Here is a 19,215-nt window from a genome sequence, read left to right as displayed (position 1 = left end):
AACATATTAGCATGGACAGAAGATTAGCTGACTGGCAGAAAACAGTAGGCATAAATGAGTCTATTTCAGATTAGCAGGATGTGTCAAGTGGTGTTCCCCAATAGGTTTGCGCCAAATCCTCAACTTTTTATGACGTATATCAAAGAGTTAGATAAGTAGAGCAAGGGCATGGTGACTAAATTCATGGAAGACAAAAATGAGGAAGATCAAGTGTGAAAACATGAGTTTGCAGACAATAAAGTGGGCAAAAACTAGCAGATACATGTGCCTTTTATCACTTTAATCTGAAAAGAATTTACTATATAATGCAAAAATATGCGAAGTCAGTCACTTTGGCAGGTAGACTAAAAAGCACACAGAGTATTACTTAAATGGAGAATAGCTGAAGTCCAAGGTGCAGAAGGACCTGTGCTTTAGTGCATGAGTTGCAAAGGTTAGTATGAAGGTGCAGCTTGTGGGATGCCAGCTCATATTTCAACAAGAATTCAATATCAAAATAAGGATAAACAAAAAAAAAAAGGCAGATACTGGAAATCCAAAACAAAAACTGGACCTGAAACACTGACTCTTTTCTCTCCAAAGCTGCTGCCAGACCTGCGGAGTTTCTCTGACAATTTCTGTTTTTATTTAATCAAAGTAAGGATCTTATACTTCATTTATACAGGACAGTGGTGATAGCATCCCTCAATTACAACGTGCAACCTTGGTCGCCATATTTAAGGCAAGATGGAAATATACAGTGTGGGGGGGTTCAGAGAAGGCTTACTAAGATTGATAACTGGAATATGGCTTTTCTCAGGAAGAACAGGTTAGCCAGGCTGGCTTGCTTCCAGTACAATGCAGAAGACCAAAACATTTGATTGAAGATTACAATACCCTGAATGATGTTTGACGAGGTGGACTTGGAAAGGACATTTCCTCTCGTGGGCATCCACAATTAGAGTATACTGCTTTAAAATTAGGGGTCATTTCAGGTCACAGATTGGAGGGGGGGGGGGGGGGGATTCTCTCTGAAGGTTGCGTAACTTTGGAACTCTGCCTCAAGGCAGAAGGGTTATTTATATTAAGAGGGACTAAGATTTTTGTTGAGCAGGGGAATTAAAAAGATCAGGGATAGATGGTCTTGTAGAATTTGGATCAGCCATGAATTGTTGGATGGCAGAAGCAACTTTTAGGGCCAACTTATCTTCTATTTATAATTCATATGTTCACAAATATCCCCTGGAGAAGGTGACAATGAGATGTCTTGAGCCACTGTAATCCTTGTGGTGTAGAAATACCCACAGTGTTGTTAGGAAGGGAGTTCCACAATCTTGATGCGCTGAGTGAAAAGACTGCAACATATTTTCAACTCAGAATGGTGTGGGGCTTGGAGAAGAACTTGCAGGTGCTGGTGTTCTCATGTTTCTGCTGTTCTCTTCTTTCAACGTGGTAGAGTTTGCAAGTATAAAAAAGGCACTGCCAGAGGAAACTGGCAAGTTACTGGAATCTATCTTAAAGATACTCACTGCTGCTGTCATGGTTAATTTTGAAGGTATTAGGGAAGGAGTCAATCAAGCAGTTGCTTTGCCCTGAATGGGGTCAATTCAAAAGTTACTAGAGCTGCATTCATCCAGACAAGTGAACAACATTCCATCCAATCCCAACTTGCAAACGGTGGACCAGCTTTTGTTCACTGCAGGTTTCTAGCCTCTGACCTGCTCCTGTAGCCACAATATTTCTATGGCTACATGAATCCAGTTTCTGGCCAATGGGAACTCCCAGTTCTGACAGTGGGTCAGAAATGGGAATATCAATGACTTTCAAGAGGACTGTTGGAGATGGTCATTGCCTGTCACGTTACAAATCTAACTTGCCTTTAGAGGCAGTCACAAGGCTGCTTTCAAACCAATTATTCACCATAAAAGGGACATGCACATATAAATGAACCCAAAATGTGTTAGAATTGATGCTTCCATACACTGTTACCATATCCTTATACATCTTGACGGAAAAAAAAACTGCAGATGCTGGAATCCAAGGTACACAAGGAGGTGGCTGGAAGCATACAGCCAGACAGACTGCATCAGGAGATGGAGAAGTCAACATTTTGAGTATAACCCTTCTTTAGGGCTGGGGTGGGTGGAAGAGGAGCTGCAGATAAAAAAAAGGGAGGGGTGAGTTTTGGGTAGGGAGGGGGCAGGGATCGGTGAACACAGGCAGAGAGTATGACCTGGTTGGTGAATGGAAGGAATGAATCTGGTTGGTAGCTGGAAGGGAGGGTTGATCAGAGGAATGGAAGAGAGGGGGAGGGGCTGGAAAGGGAGTTAAGGGACGGGAAGGAAGGTTATTTGAACTTGGAGAACACAATGTTGAGTCCTCCAGTCTGCCCAGGGGGAAGATGAGGTGTTGTTCCTCCAATTTGCCGTCTGATTCGCTGTGGCAATGGAGACGGCCAAGGATGGTCACATTGGAAAGCGAGTAGGAAGAAGAATTAAAATGGGTGGTGACTGGGAGGTCAGGTCGGCCCCTGCAAGCCTGGCTGAGATGCTTGGTGAAATGTGCCAAGTTTACATTTGGTCTCCCTAATGTAGAGAAGGCCACATTGGGAGCACCAGATACAGTAAACTGGGTTGGAGGAGAGGCAGGTGAACCTCGAATAGCAGTTGAGGCCCTGGATAGAGCTGACAGGGTGGTGGGACAGCAGGTTTTGCAGACTCAGTTTACAGTTTTACAGTTGCAGAGGAAGGTACCTGGGGGTTTTGGGGTGTTGTTGGGGAGATTGTTGCAAAGGGCATTGTCCTTGCTGAAGGCAAAGAGGGGTGGGAAAATGATGTTCTTTGTGGTGGGGGCTAATTGGAGTTGGTGTAAGTATTTAAAGGTAATGCGTTGGATGTGGAGACGAGCGGGGAGGCAGGTGAGTTCAAGGGGGACCCTGTCTTTATTGAGTTTTAAAGGGGAGGGCTTAAAGCAGTGGTGAGCAGAATGGAGGTGGTGCGGTGGACTGAGGGAGCAAAATAGGTGAACATCTGCGATGCTGAGCAGCAGAACGTGTCCTCATCCGCACAGATATGTCAGAGGAATTGGGAAAACAATACAGAATTCTTCTGGGATACCGAGTGGGAGGCGGTGTAATCCAGGTCGTTATGACAGTCCGTGGACTCATAGTAAGCGCGAGATGAAAATGGAGAGGTTAAGAAAGGGAAGGGAGGTATCCTTTCACATGCCCATTTCATCAACTACTCTAATCCATTACATATTGACAATCTCTTTCAATCATGAACTCTGACTGTGAAATGCAGTGTCAATCAGACTCACCTTACTCAAATTAAACATTTAATACATCCTTTTCAGGTTAAAGTGATAAAAGACAAGCGATTTGGAACAAATAAGTAGAAAATAGGGTGGTTACACGCTATTAATTACTAATTTATTTGATCCCAATACCAATGTGCAACACCAAACTGTACTGCAAGGCTGGTCTTGATGCCAAATTTGACAAGTGACATTGATAAAAAGCAAGAATCCTCAGATTCTGAAAGGCATACAGTGTGCAGTTTTGCTTTGTGGAGATTCAACAAACTGCCATAGTATGAAAATAGATACACAATTCAAGCCCTCAGGCTGCAAAAGCATATTACTTCCTTGCTTAACATGCAATAACCAAAGGAGGTGAGCTTCACAATCGATTGCCTTGTCTTTTACAAGTAATGATTTTGCAATTAACTGCTATTGTATTAAGGTCTTACACCTCATCAGAAAAGGAGTGTACAGTACACCCATTGTGGAGAAAGTGAGGACTGCAGATATTGAAGATCAGAATCAAGAGTGTGGTGCTGGAAACGCACAGCAGGTCAGGCAGCAACCGAGGAGCAGGAGAACCTACGTTTCGGGCATAAGCCCTTCATCAGGAATGACTGATGAAGGGCTTATACCCGAAACGTCAATTCTCCTGCTCCTCGGATGCTGCCTGATCTGCTGTGCCTTTTTAGCACCATACTCTCTCCCGTACACCCATTGTGTCTATTTCTTGTGGCTTGATAGCATCATTACCTTACCTGGGTTATTCATCATCTTAGAAGTGAGCAGTACAATTCCTGTAAGAAAGTTAATTAGGAAAAAAGTTTCTAACATCCAGTGCTAGCAATTCTTTTGTACCAAGAAGCTTGCATCAATATCAAGTGTTATGTACACAGCTACCTCGATAAACAAAACTAAATAAACACTTGATAAAAATAAACCATCACATTTCAAACATATTGCAAGTAGGTTCTTAAGGTTTTGATGGACCATGGCTTGCACAATATTTTAGATATACACATTCAATAAAAGCATTATTATAAAGTTCCTGCAATAATAGTTTGTCTCTGTTGTTTTTACAGTTTTGTCAAAATTAAATAAAGGGTCTACTTTCCTCAAAAACTGCACCTCCTCTTCACAGTAAACCTGTAAGCAGTCATGTAACTGCAACTCAAGCTGGTGACCATGGAGCATGCATCAGTTTTCTCTCTCAGAATGCTGCTGTGCTCTCATTTTTGACCAACTATAAATGGGTACAGCCATTATGTAAATGGAACAGAAAAGGAAGAATTATAGAAGGTGAAGACTCAGATTTTTGCCAAATTCAGGATGTGCGTGTTCTGTATAAATGAACAATTTATTTTCAGTAAAACATTTCCAGGACCACATTTGTGTGAAGAGACATCAAATGCACAAGCATATCAAAACAGACTGACACATACAACACAGAATTTAAACAGATTCAACAAAACTTTTGCATCCTTCCCAAAAATGTGTACAAAAACATTTTAAATTCAACTTGGCCACTTCAAGGTATTGCCAGTGTTTATGAATCAAACTTTAACAAAGAAAATAAAGCCAATCAACTTTTTACAGATACTTGTATGTTTAGGGGTATTGAACGCACAATAAATACATTTGAATGGAATAGCATAACTTACTGGCTGCTGTTGTAATTGGCTGAACAATATTGGATGGTGGCTTCATTTTCATCAGTTCGGATAGACTATTGCTTTTAAGCAAGTCTTTAAGCTGTATCTGATCCTTGGTTGAGGCTGTAGCTACAGTTGGAGCTGCTGTAGATGATGGTGCAAGTGAGCTGGTCTGAACAACCTTGGCTGCACTAACTGTGGGACGAGACACTGTATTAACAGGTGCCTTTGTCACAATTAATGCTGTCCCCAGGTTTGGAAGCTGGTTCAGCTGATTCAGTACAAATGTGGTAGCTGTAGGTGGCTGTTAGGGAAAAGAAAATTAAGTGTTATTTGTTATAGGTTATAAGCAGAACTACTAAGACGAAATACCTAGTATAATTCTCAAGACTGTAACCTAACAGAAACTTGAAAATTACCATGTAGCTCCAGAGGGAAGACAAAGTTAGTTTTTTTGTGTAAAACAAAAGCCAACATAAAATTGCTGCATCAAAAGTCTTAATAAAAAGATAATTTTTCAGACACAACAGGCACAAAAATCAGAAACAGACCTAAGGGCCAAGTGGCCTACTCTTGCTCATATTTAGAAACACTGTATAAATACAAGCTTGCTCTTACTGATTAACTCCTTCCAGGACCATACGACTAAATTACATTTACACATTCACTTTGAGCATTAACCTTTCTGTAATCCATTGAATCAGCCGATATTATAGCAGGTATATTTCCATGCCAACTTAAAAAGTGGCTATCCAGTCTCGTCCCAATTTCCAGTTCAATCCATGTCTCCATAGATTACGATCATCAACTGCATATGTTACATTAAAAACTGAGGATTGCTGCCCATACTACTTTTTCAGGTTAAGTTCAACAACAGAGAAATGAAAACGATGCCTTTCCGCTGAACAGTTAACCAATAACATTTATCTCCAGTGTAAAGGAATCAGTGCTTCTATACAATATAAAATAATATGCAAATTGAGAATAAGAGTATTAGACAATCAATCAGCCCTTAACCCTGCTCCAGCAATGATCTCATTAAATAGCAGTCTACTTCAAATTCCATATGAATCTTTGATAATCTAATTCCCCTGCCCCTGCCTTGTCTCCAAAGATGTCCAGGTCAGGTGAATTGGCCATACTAAATTGCCCAAAGTGTTAAGTGCATTAGACAAGGGTAAATACAGATGAAAGTTGAAACTTTATTGCTGGAACAGCACAGCAGGTCAGGCAGCATCCAGGGAACAGGAGATTCGACGTTTCGGGCACAGGCCCTTCTTCAGGAATGAGCAGAGAGTACAGATGAAACTCGATTATCAGAATGTGATGGGCAGGCACTATTTCGTACGGATAATCGATTAAATACCTTTCCTCTGGGGCTCGGAGTTTCTAAAGTCTTCTCCCTATGCAGGAGACTGCAGCAGCATGCGAGACCAGCCCCCACCCCAAACCTGGCACAAAGTGCGTGAGCACCCACCCCCCAACCCTGGTCCAACTCCGCCCCCTGCTCCCAACCCGGTCCTACCCTGCCCCCAGCACAAAGTGTGCGATCCCCCACCCCTAACACAGCCCCCTCACCGCCACCAATCCACCACCGCCGCCTCACCGGGGCAGCTGGACTGTACACCAACAAGACTGCTGCTGCCACTGCCTTTGTGGGCTAAGTCTCCAAACAGGAGAAAGTGAGGACTGCAGATGCAAAGTGAGGACTCCTTGATGCTGCCTGACCTGCTGCGCTTTTCAAGCAACACATTTTCAGCTCTGATCTCCACTTCTTCAAAGACAGCAATTTCCCCCCAGACGTGGTCGACGAAGCCCTCCACCGCATCTCCTCCACTTCCCGCTCCTCTGCCCTTGAGCCCCGCCCCTCCAACCGCCACCAGGACAGAACCCCACTGGTCCTCACCTACCACCCCACCAACCTCCCTATACAGCGTATCATCCGCCGTCATTTCCGCCACCTCCAAATGGACCCCACCACCAGAGATATATTTCCCTCCCCGATCAGCGTTCCGAAAAAACCACTCCCTCCGTGACTGCCTCGTCAGGTCCACACCCCCCACCAACCCAACCTCCACTCCTGGCACCTTCCCCTGCAACCGCAAGAAATGCAAAACTTGCGCCCACATCTCCCTCCCCCTTACTTCCCTCTAAGGCCCCAAGGCCCCATATCTGCCACAAATTCACCTGCACCTCCACACACATCATTTATTGCAGCCGCTGCACCCGATGTGGCCTCCTCTATATTGGGGAGACAGGCCGCCTACTTGCGGAACGTTTCAGAGAACACCTCTGGGACACCTGGACCAACCAACCCAACCACCCCGTGGCTCAACACTTCAACTCCCCCTCTCACTCCACCAAGGACATGCAGGTCCTTGGACTCCTCCATCGCCAGACCATAGCAACACCACGGTTGGAGGAAGAGCGCCTCATCTTCCGCCTAGGAACCCTCCAACCACAAGGGATGAACTCAGATTTCTCCAGTTTCCTCATTTCCCCTCCCCCCACCTTGTCTCAGTCAAATCTCTCGAACTTAGCACTGCCTTCCTAACCTGCAAACTTCTTCCTGACCTCTCCGCCCCCACCCCACTCCGGCCTATCACCCTCACCTTGACCTCCTTCCACCTATCGCATTTCCAACGCCCCTCCCCACCTTTTATCTTAGCCTGCTGGACACACTTTCCTCATTCCTGAAGAAGAGCTTATGCCCGAAACGTCGATTCTCCTGTTCCTTGGATGCTGTCTGACCTGCTGCGCTTTTCCAGCAACACATTTTCAGACACACACACACACACACACACATTTTTACTGCAATTTTTTGACAAGTTCCATGTTTGCCCTGTACAGGACAATCTTAGAGAGATTATTCCTGGGAAGGGGAGGGTGGGGGTTAAGGTACACCCCTCTGTAGAACTCCAGGGAAAGTATGGGGAGAAATAGAGGGCGGGAGGCTCGTCATTTAGAGACGGTGCCTGTTTAATCACTAAATAAAAGACGCAGTCACTGTTGGAAACAAGTCTTTGATGTAATGTTTCTATCAGGACCTCGAGGTCTCCTTCGGATAATCCGATTTTCGGATAATTGGTATTCGGATAATCAAGTTTCATCTGTATAGGGTAGGGGAATGAGTCTGGTTGGGTTACTCTTCGGTGGGTCAGTGTGTACTTGTTGGGTCAAAAAGGTCCGTTTCTATATCGTAGGGAATCTAATCTAATCAAATGCATTTGCTTTACTGAGAGCTATTATTACAAGCCTAATTCTTTTGTAGAAATTAGGACTGCAGCAATACGACAAGAAAAATATTTCAGTTCAAGGGAGATCCTGCTACTCATCTCCCTCTGGAGCTTCTCTCACAATTCATACTTCGACTGGAACAAAGTTTGAGTATTGTTACAACAGTACAGAAGTTCAAGAATGGAATTACATATTGTACACTGATGCAAATTCATTGTAGCCCAACGCCATTTCTGAAAATTATGCTGTGGTGGAAATAATCAGAGCAAGTTTCATAAGGCATCTGCTTAAGGTTTTAGCATCTTACTAATTAATATCTCTTGACGTTGTTTCTAATGTCATTCCCTGGAAAAAAAAAAGAACAGCTTCTCTGTCAAGAGGTGTCAGTCACAAACACATTATTAAGCCGGTTCAACGGCCTCTTCACTTGGAAATAGCATGATTGTAGACATTGGGTGTTGCATATTGTGTAAGCACATAACTTTGAAAAAGGGTTCCTGCCTCAAAAACTGAAGTGCAGAAAGAGGTAATTTGAAGTGACTATAGTTTGATTAGACAATGCCAAACTACTTTTGGCTGTTTAAAAATTTTCACAATTTGCATTGACTCATGAATCACACCTATTAGAAGATGGAAAATCTAAGTGTCCATAGGTTGCCCGTGGTGTGCAGTCCCAAAGCAGGGTGTGCAGAATCTGACATGTCACAGCCTGTGCGAGAAGGTGAACACAACTGTATCTGCCATTTCAAGTGGTTGTGAAGGGTACCAACAAATTTGAAAGGGTGCCTTTTCTCCTGTTGATCTGGCTGATCCCATTTGGCAATGTAATTTATCATTGGTGGGATTCTAACAAATACAGAAAGTCTGGTGCACTTCTTACCAATGATCCACCTAAAATTGTTTCGCATGTCCAGAAGACAAGAGCAAGACTGAGTAATTGGAGGGCAGATTATCAAAAAGTTCAAGTGGCAGGGATATTGGTGTTGAATATTAGCATGACTTCAAATTAAAGTTAACAAATCCAAACACCGTAATTAAAATCACACTGGACTTGAGGCATGAATTGTTTCACCTCTATAGTTGCTGCCAAACTTGCCAAGTTTCTCTCGTAATTTCTGTTGTATCATTGAATTTGAATCCCTAGTAGTTTGGGGTTGTGGGGGGGGGGGGGGGTGGCCATTCAGTCCATCAAGTCCACACAGATCCTCCGAAGAGCATCCCATCCAGATTCAACCTTCGAACCTTATTCCTGTAACCCTGCAATGCCCACAGCTAATCCAACTGGCCAGCATATCCCTGGACACTACTAGCAATTTAGCAATCCACCTAACCTGTACAGTGTTTGGAGTGAACGGTGGGTGGAAATGGAGCACCTTGAAGAAACCCACACAAACATGGAGAATGTGCAAACTCCAGATACACTAACCCAAGGGTGGAATTGAACCTGGGTCCGTGGTGTCACTAGGCAACAGTGCTAACCACTGAACTGTGCCACCCTAGTTTATTTCAAATTTCCAGCACTGCAGTTGTGTTTTAGTTTAGCAATCATAACATGACCTTGCTCTCCCCTGTGAAATCAGTTCACTACTCCAACATCATTCCTGCATCAAAGGTCAATCTCATCTTTTCTCTCCAGCAAAAGCCTCCTTAAACCTGTTTATTTCTTCCAACCTCACCCTCAAATGCAAGGCATTCATGAACGCATCCAAGACTACCTTAATCTGTTATTTCCCTCCTTTTCTCTTGTCCGCAAGTGTCATATTCGACTATGATTTGTGTAACCAACTACATAGGTGGCTTCACCATACTGCCCATTTCAACATCTGGAATGTCATCTCAGAGTCACACAACACGCAAACAGTCCAAGGTCCAACTCATCCATGCCGACCATGTTCCCAAACTAAACTGGTCCCACTTGCCTATGCTTAGCTCACATCCCTCTCTACCTTTCCTATTCACATATCCACCCAAACCTCTAAAATGCTGTAGCTGTACCTGCATCTATCACTTCCTCTGGCAGTTCATTCCACCTACAAACCATCCCGTGTGAAAATATTGCCACCTTTAAAATCTTTCTCCTCTCACCTTAAAGGTACACCCTCTAGTTGTGAACTTCCCCACCTTAAGATCTTTCCCTATCAATGTCCCTCATGACTTTATAAACCTCAATATGGTCATCCCTCAACCTCAGACATTCTGGGGGGAGAGAGAAGTCCTAGCTTTTCCAGCCTCTCCTAACTTAAACACTACAGTCCTGGTAAAATCCTTGTAAGATGTTTTGTGCATACTTTCCAATTTAATATATCCACTCCAACTCTGCCTCAACTCACCCACTAGATTGTCAATGCTTTTGTTACCAAAAGACTTCGTCAATTCCACACACTCCTCACTAACATCCCATGTTCTCCCTTCCATGAACACAAGGTCAATTAAAACTCTGCCAACCAAGTCCTGATTCATACCAAATCTTGTTCACTCATTGGAGGAGAAAGTGAGGACTGCAGATGCTGGAGATCAGAGCTGAAAATGTGTTGCTGGAAAAGCACAGGTCAGGCAGCATCCAAGGAACAGGAGAATCGACGTTTTGGGCATAAGTCCTTCTTCAGGAATGGTTTCACTCATTGCCCACGTTTACTGAACTACACTAGCTCCCAGTTCAGCAATACATTAAATTTAAAAATTTGCATTCTTGTTTTCACTATCTTCTATTACTTTGCTCTTTTCTGACTTTGGTCCCCCAGTCCTATCAGGCTCCAACATATTTGCGCTTCTCTAATTAAGAGCTCTGACCATCCAGATTTCTGCAACTCCAATTCTGATGGCCATGCCTTCAGCTAAGGTTCTGAGCTCTCTAAATCTCTTCACTTTTTCCTCATTTTAACAAGCTCTTTAAAACCTGTTTTTGCCTAAACTGCTGGCCATTGCTGCTACCCAACATGATGATGCTTCTTAAGTGTTTTGCAACATTTTATTTACATAAAACCTTAACACAAACTGTTGTCACGAAAGACGAGCAGAACGAAAAATACTACACAACCTCAACATATCAACCAAGCTTTGGGACAAAAAATATCTGCACAGCAAGTGTTATCATGCTCACCGGAGTCCCAGGCTCCGATTTCACCGCAGAAATTGTCCTGTTCTCAGTCAAGTACTAAAGAACTGATGGACATTGAGTAAGGAGTTGGGAAAACTATTTGAAATAGTAGACTGCATTCTTTATGGACAGACATTCCCTGACTAAATTCAGTCCTACTCCTAAATGCAGAAAATCATATTGACATTCCACTGCAGTACTATATTGTTATACTATTTTGCTTATCATGTAATGGCTTTAAATAAAACTATCCACTGAAACAGTCTAGAGAGCCACCAAATCAGTTCAAGGGCAACTAGGCACATGCAAAAAAGATGCCACCCTAGCCAGCAAAATCCATTCAAGAATAAAAGGAATTACCCGATTGCTTTTTAAAAGTCAAAACTGAACTTTAGCTGTTTGTTGAATAGAACATGACCCTTCTGTATGTTTTGTTAAAATACACATTCAGAATTTCAGCAAACTACCAGCTGAAGTTACACAAACACGATACAAATACTAGCTTCCCCTTCCATTTAATGAGGAATACTGTTGACAAACTGTTGATAAAGATACAATATAGAATGGCACAAGTTACAATAACATGCCCAAAATAAACAAGAAAATTGTGGACTAAAATTAACATACAAAATTAGGTATCAAAAACCACTTTTACCTGTTGTAAGCCACTGGATGGCAGAGGCGACATCAAGCCAGTGTCAAGTGGATCCGCATCAAAGAGGTCATTAGGACTAATTCCACTTTCACTCAAAGCAGCAAGTAGAAGATCCTGACCTGGGTCTGTCATCTGTAGATTAAAATAAAAACAAGGCTACACCAGGATTGCATATTAAAAAAGCCTCCACTGTTCATAGTATGACATTCTCAAAGAAAATTTATAGAATTGAAAAAGCACAAGAGCAGTCGACAAAAGCAGCTTCTCTTGCATATTCTGGTATGCTTCAGTTTAACTACCTTGTTGCTAGAGTATATGGTTGATTTATATTGAAGGCTTGCAGGTTCAAATTATGTCCCCTACATAATTGTGAAACTTTCAGTTGCTTCCAAGATTTGAGATTTAACTTGCAGTACAAGAAAAACAGAAAAGGCAAACTATTCTTGATATATTTTTCCCGTTGTCTAGCACAGCCTTGAATATACTTGATGACCCAGCCTCAACTGTGGGTGGCACAGTCTGGCAGTCATTTCCAAGATGTCTTTGATATAGAGGAGAGGGGATAGGGTTTCTGGATGCGTTTTGTCTGCTTGTTTGGGATTGTTGCTCAGAAATTGGCACAGTGGTTAGCACTGCTGCCTCTCAGTGCCAGAGAGCCGGGTTCAATTCCCACCTCAGACAACTGTCTGTGTCGACTTTGCACATCCCCTGTGTCTGCGTGGGTTTCCTCCGGTTTCCTCCCACAGCCCAAAGATGTGCAGGTTAGATGAATTGGCCACGCTAAATTGCCCATAGTGTTATAGAGACAGAGATGAACAGCATAGAAACAGACCCTTCGGTCCAACCCGTCCATGCCGACCAGATATCCCAACCCAATCTAGTCCAACTTGCCAGCACCCGGCCCATATCCCTCAAAACCTTTCCTATTCATATACCCATCCAGATGCCTCTTAAATGTTGCATTTGTACCAGCCTCCACCACACCCTCTGGCAGCTCATTCCAGACACGTACAAACCTCTGCATGAAAACGTTGCCCCTTAGCTCTCTTTTATATCTTTCCCCTCTCACCCTAAACCTATGCCCTCTAGTTCTGGACTCCCCGACACCAAGGAAAAGACTTGGCCTATTTAACCTATCCATGCCTCTCAATTTTGTAAGCCTCTAAGGTCACCCCTCAGCCTCTGACGCTCCAGCGAAAACAGCCCAAGCCTGTTCAGCCTCTCCCTGTAGCTCAAGTCCTCCAACCCTGGCAACATCATTGTAAATCTTTTCTGAACCCTTTCAAGTTTCACAACATCTTTCCGATAGGAAGGAGACCAGAATTGCACGCAATATTCCAACAGCGGCCTAACCAACGTCCTGTACAGCCGCAACATGACCTCCCAACTCTTGTACTCAATACTCTGACCAATAAAGGAAAGCATACCAAACACCTTCTTCACTATCCTATCTACCTGCGACTCCACTTTCAAGGAGCTATGAACCTGCACTCCAAGGTCTCTTTGTTCAGCAACACACTCTAGAACCTTACTATTATGCGTAGAAGTCCTGCTAAGATTTGCTTTCCAAAAATGCAGCACCTCGCATTTATGTGATTGAAACTCCATCTGCCACTTCTCAGCCCATTGGTCCATCTGTTCAAGATCCTGTTGTAATCTGAGGTAAACCTCTTCGCTGTCCACTACACCTCCAATTTTGATGTCATCTGCAAACTTACTAACTGTACCTCATGCTCGCATCCAAATCATTTATGTAAATGACAAAAAGTAGAGGGCCCAGCACTGAGCCTTGTGCCACTCCACTGGTCACAGGCCCCCAGTCTGAAAAAAACCGTCCACCACCACCCTCTGTCTTCGACCTTTGAGAAGAAAGTGAGGTCTGCAGATGCTGGAGATCAGAGCTGGAAATGTGTTGCTGGAAAAGCGCAGCAGGTCAGGCAGCATCCAGGGAACAGGAGAATCGACGTTTCGGGCATAAGTCCTTCTTCAGGAATGGGGAAAGTTTGTCCAGCAGGCTAAGATAAAAGGTAGGGAGGAGGGACTTGGGGGAGGGGCGTCGGAAATGTGATAGGTGGAAAGAGGTCAAGGTGAGGGTGATAGGTCAGACTGGGGTGGGGGCGGAGGGGTCGGGAAGAAGATCTCAGGTTAGGAAGGCGGTGCTGAATTTGATGGATTTGACTGAGACAGGGTGGGGGGAGGGGAAATGAGGAAACTGGTGAAATCCGAGTTCATCCCTTGTGGTTGGAGGGTTCCTAGCCGGAAGATGAGGCGTTCTTCCTCCAACCGTCGTTTTGTTGTGGTCTGACAATGGAGGAGTCCAAAGACCTGCATATCCTTGGTGGAGTGGGAGGGGGAATTGAAATGTTGAGCTACAGGGTGGTTGGGTTGGTTGGTCCGGGTGTCCCAGAGGTGTTCTCTGAAACGCTCCGCAAGTAGCCGGCCTGTCTCCCCAATATAGAGGAGGCCACATCGGGTGCAGAGGATGCAATAGATGATATGTGTAGAGGTGCAGGTGAATCTGTGGCGGATATGGAAGTTTCCTTTGGGGCCTTGGAGGGAGGTGAGGGGGGAGGTGTGGGCGCAAGTCTTGCACCTCCTGCGGTTGCAGGGGAAGGTGCCGGGAGTGGAGGTTCGACCTTTGAGCCAGTTCTGTATCCAAATGGCTAGTTCTCCCTGTATTCCACGTGATCTAACCTTGCTAATCAGTCTCCCATGGGGAACCTTGCCGAACGCCTTAGTGAAGTCCACCTCGATCACATCTACTGCTCTGCCCTCATCAATCTTCTTTGTTACTTCTTCAAGTTTGTGAGACATGATTTCCCACGCACAAAGCCATGTTGACTATCCCGAATCAGTCCTTGTCTTTCCAAATACATGTACATCCTGTCCCTCAGGATTCCATCCAACAACTTGCCCACCACTGAGGTCAGGCGCACCAGTCTATAGTTCCCTGGCTTCTTTACCGCTCTTCTTAAACAGTGGCACCACATTTGCCAACCTCCAGTCTTCGGGCACCTCACCTGAGACTATCAATGATACAAATATCTCAGCAAGAGGCCCAGCAATCACTTCTCTAGCTTCCCATAGAATTCTCAGGTACACCTGATCAGGTCCTGGGGATTTATCCACCTTTAACCGTTTCAAGACATCCAGCACTTCCTCCTTTGTAATATGGACATTTTGCTACCATCTATTCCCCTCCAGTCTATATCTTCCATATCCTTTTCCATAGTCAATACTAATGCAAAATATTCCTTTAGTATCTCCATTTTCTGTGGTTCCACACAAAAGCCGCCTTGCTGATCCTTGAGGGGCCCTATTCTCTCCCTAGTTACCCTTTTGTCCTTAATATATTTGTAAAAACCCTTTGGATTCTCCTTAATTCTATTTGCCCAAGCTATGTCATGTCCCCATTTCGCCTTCCTGATTTCCCTCTTAAGTATACTCCCACTTTCTTTATACTCTAAGGATTCACTCGAGCTATCCAGTCTATACCTGACATATGCTTCTTTTTCTTAACCAAACCCTCAATTTCTTTACTCATCCAGCATTCCCTATACCTACCAGCCTTCCCTTTCACCTTGACAGGAATATAATTTCTCTGGATTCTTGTTCTCTCATTTCTGAAGGCTTCCCATTTTCCAGCCATCCTTTTACCTGCGAACAGCTGCTTCCAATCTCTGAACTCAACAAAAGCAAATTGCTGATGAAACCCTGGTCCAGCAGTATCCGGGGTCACTGGACTCGCGTTGGCCTATTACCTGCCCTCGACCTCTTCATTTCCAACTGCCGCTGGGACATTAACCGCCTCAACCTGTCGACCCCCCTCCCCCACTCCAACCTCTCACCCTCACAACGCGCAGCCCTCCAAACCCTCTGCTCCAATCCTGACCTCACCATCAAGCCAGCGGACAAAGGGGGCGCAGTGGTAGTCTGGCGCACTGACCTCTACATCGCTGAAGCCAAACGCCAACTCGAGGAAACCTCTTCCTACCGCCCCCTTCACCATGACCCCACCCCCCATCACCAAACCATCATCTCCCAGACCTTACACAACCTCATCACGTCAGGAGATCTCCCACCCACAGCTTCCAACCTCATAGTCCGGGAACCCCGCACTGCCCGGTTCTACCTCCTTCCCAAGATCCACAAGCCTGACCACCCTGGCCGACTCATTGTCTCAGCATGCTCCTGCCCCACTGAACTCATGTCGACCTACCTCGACACTGTCCTATCCCCCCCAGTCCAGGAACTCCCCACATACGTTCGAGACACCACCCACGCCCTCCACCTCCTCCAAGACTTCCGTTTCCCCGGCCCCCAACGCCTCATCTTCACCATGGATATCCAATCCCTCTACACCTCCATCCGCCATGACCAGGGCCTCCAAGCCCTCCGTTTTTTCCTCTCCAGACGTTCCCAACAGTACCCCTCCACCGACACACATTCGTTTGGCCGAACTGGTCCTCACCCTTAACAATTTCTCCTTTGAATCCTCCCACTTCCTCCAGACCAAAGGGGTAGCCATGGGCACACGTATGGGCCCCAGCTATGCCTGTCTCTTTGTTGGCTACGTAGAGCAGTTGATCTTCCGTAATTACACCGGCACCACTTCCCACCTCTTCCTCCGCTACATTGATGACTGCATTGGCGCCACCTCGTGCTCCCGCGAGGAGGTTGAGCAATTCATCAACTTCACCAACACATTCCACCCTGACCTTAAATTTACCTGGACCATCTCTGACACCTCCCTCCCCTTCCTGGACCTCTCCATCTCCATCAGTGACAACCGACTTGACACTGACATTTTCTACAAACCCACCGACTCCCACAGCTACCTGGATTACACCTCTTCCCACCGTACCTCTTGCAAAAATGCCATCCCGTATTCCCAATTCCTCCGCCTCCGCCGTATCTGCTCCCAGGAGGAGCGGTTCCATCATAGAACACACCAGATGGCCTCCTTCTTTAGGGACCGCAATTTCCCTTCCCACGTGGTTAAAGATGCCCTCCAACGCATCTCATCCACATCCCGCACCTCCGCCCTCAGACCCAACCCCTCCAACCGCAACAAGGACAGAACGCCCCTGGTGCTCACCTTCCACCCTACCAACCTTCGCATAAACCAAATCATCCGCCGACATTTCCGCCACCTCCAAACAGACCCCACCACCAGGGATATATTTCCCTCCCCACCCCTCTCCGCCTTCCGCAAAGACCGTTCCCTCCGTGACTACCTGGTCAGGTCCACGCCCCCCTACGACCCACCCTCCCATCCTGGCACTTTCCCCTGCCACCGCAGGAACTGTAAAACCTGTGCCCACACCTCCTCCCTCACCTCCATCAAAGGCCCTAAAGGAGCCTTCCACATCCATCAAAGTTTTACCTGCACATCCACTAATATCATCTATTGTATCCGTTGCTCCCGATGCGGTCTCCTCTACATTGGGGAGACTGGGCGCCTCCTAGCAGAGCGCTTTCGGGAACATCTCAGGGACACCCGCATCAATCAACCAAATCGCCCAGTGGCTCAACATTTCAACTCCCCTTCCCACTCTGCCGAGGATATGGAGGTGCTGGGCCTCCTCCACCGCCGCTCCCTCACCACCAGACGCCTGGAGGAAGAACGCCTCATCTTCCGCCTCGGAACACTTCAACCCCAGGGCATCAATGTGGATTTCAACAGTTTCCTCATTTCCCCTTCCCCCACCTCATCCTAGTTTCTAACCTCCACCAACTCGACTTGTCCGGACTTGTCCGACCTGCCCAGCTCCTTTTCCACCTATCCACTCCACCCTCTCTTCCCTGACCTATCACCTTCATCTCCTTCCCCACTGACCTATTGTACTCTATGCTACTCTCTCCCCATCCCCACCCTCCTCTAGCTTATCTCTCCATGCTTCAGGCTCTCTGCCTTTATTCCTGATGAAGGGCTTTTGCCCGAAACGTCGATTTTGCCTGTCCTCGGATGCTGCCTGAATTGCTGTGCTCTTCCAGCACCACTAATCCAGAATCTGGTTTCCAGCATCTGCAGTCATTGTTTTTACCTCAATGTTAACAGTTGTCTCGCCACAAATGGTTGCAAAACCTGCTAAGTTTCTTTAGAAAATTCAGCCCTTCAAACTAGCTTCACCATTCTTTCGTATGGCTGAGCATCCACTCAATAGCCTGGATCTTCCTTCCCCCATTTTTTTTTCCCCATCCCTTTAGCCACAAGTGCTATACCCAACTCCTTCATGAAATTACACATTTTGGACTCAACTGCCCTCTGTGGCCATGAATTCCACAGGATCACCAAACTGAGTGAAGAAAATTTCTCATTGTAGTCCTAATAGCTTGCCCCATATTTCTGACAGATTCCTGCTTCTTTCCCAGTCACTAGGAACATCCTTTCGACAAACTCTCATCTATCTTGCCAGAATTTTATAGGTACCTATGAGATCCCCTTCTTTCCACCAAACTCCAGTGAAAAAATTACTAATTTAACCTCCTCATACAGCAGTCCCAACATCTCAGGAATCAGTGTGGTAAACCTCTACTGAACTCCCTCCGCAGCAACAGCATTTTCACTTAGATAACAAACAAAACTGTATACAATCTCTCAGGTGTGGTGTCATTAAGGCATTGTAAAATTGCAGCAAGACATACCTGTTCCTGTATGCTAATCCTCACCCTACGAAGGTCCACATTTCACTTGCCTTCTTCACTGTCCTTTGCACCTATCTTCAGTGACTGGTATACAAGGACACTCAGGTCTCACTGTGCTTTTGCCTATTTCATCACATAGCCAGATATGAATATGCCCTATTTGTCTACCAAATTGGATGACCTAACATCCACATTATATTGCACCTGCCATGCATTTGACCAATTGCTCAGCTTGTCCAAATCATAATGAATCACTGTATCCTCCACCCAGCTTTGTTATCTACAAATTTGAAGCTATTACATTTAGCTCCCACATTTTAAATCATTATGTATGGTGAATAACTGGTCTAGTACTGATTCATGCAGTATCCCACTAATCACTGCTTGGATTCGGATAAAGACTTTTTTTTGAATTCCTAAAGTGTGGAAACAGGCCCTTCGGCCTAACAAGTCCACTCTGACCTTCTGAAGAGTAATCTATCCAGACCCATTCCCCTACCCCTATATTTGCCTAATGTCCTAACCTACACATCCCTGAACATTATGCAATTTAGCATGGCCAATTCACCTAACCTGCACATCTTTGGATTGTGGGAGGAAACTGGAGCACCCGGGAGAAAACCCACACAGACTTGGGGAAAATGTGC

At 45.3% G+C, this 19,215-nt stretch overlaps 1 protein-coding gene across 1 annotated transcript in view; it reads right to left on the bottom strand.

Annotated features, from left to right (window-relative positions):
• Window positions 1-19,215, bottom strand: part of sbno1 (strawberry notch homolog 1 (Drosophila)) — a 93,993-nt gene that overhangs the window by 58,319 nt on the left and 16,459 nt on the right. Inside the window, exons 2-3 of the mRNA XM_043692636.2 lie at window positions 11,921-12,052; window positions 4,941-5,235 (exon numbers count right to left, since the gene is read on the bottom strand). Coding sequence (XP_043548571.1) covers window positions 4,941-5,235; window positions 11,921-12,052 — 427 coding nt within the window. The remainder of the gene's footprint in view (window positions 1-4,940; window positions 5,236-11,920; window positions 12,053-19,215) is intronic.

Source organism: Chiloscyllium plagiosum, unplaced genomic scaffold (assembly GCF_037043375.1).
Source record: "Chiloscyllium plagiosum isolate Xiang-an unplaced genomic scaffold, Cpla_swu_hap1 HiC_scaffold_24, whole genome shotgun sequence".
NCBI classification, from domain to species: Eukaryota; Metazoa; Chordata; class Chondrichthyes; order Orectolobiformes; family Hemiscylliidae; genus Chiloscyllium; species Chiloscyllium plagiosum.
This window is presented reverse-complemented; position numbering and strand designations above follow the sequence as displayed.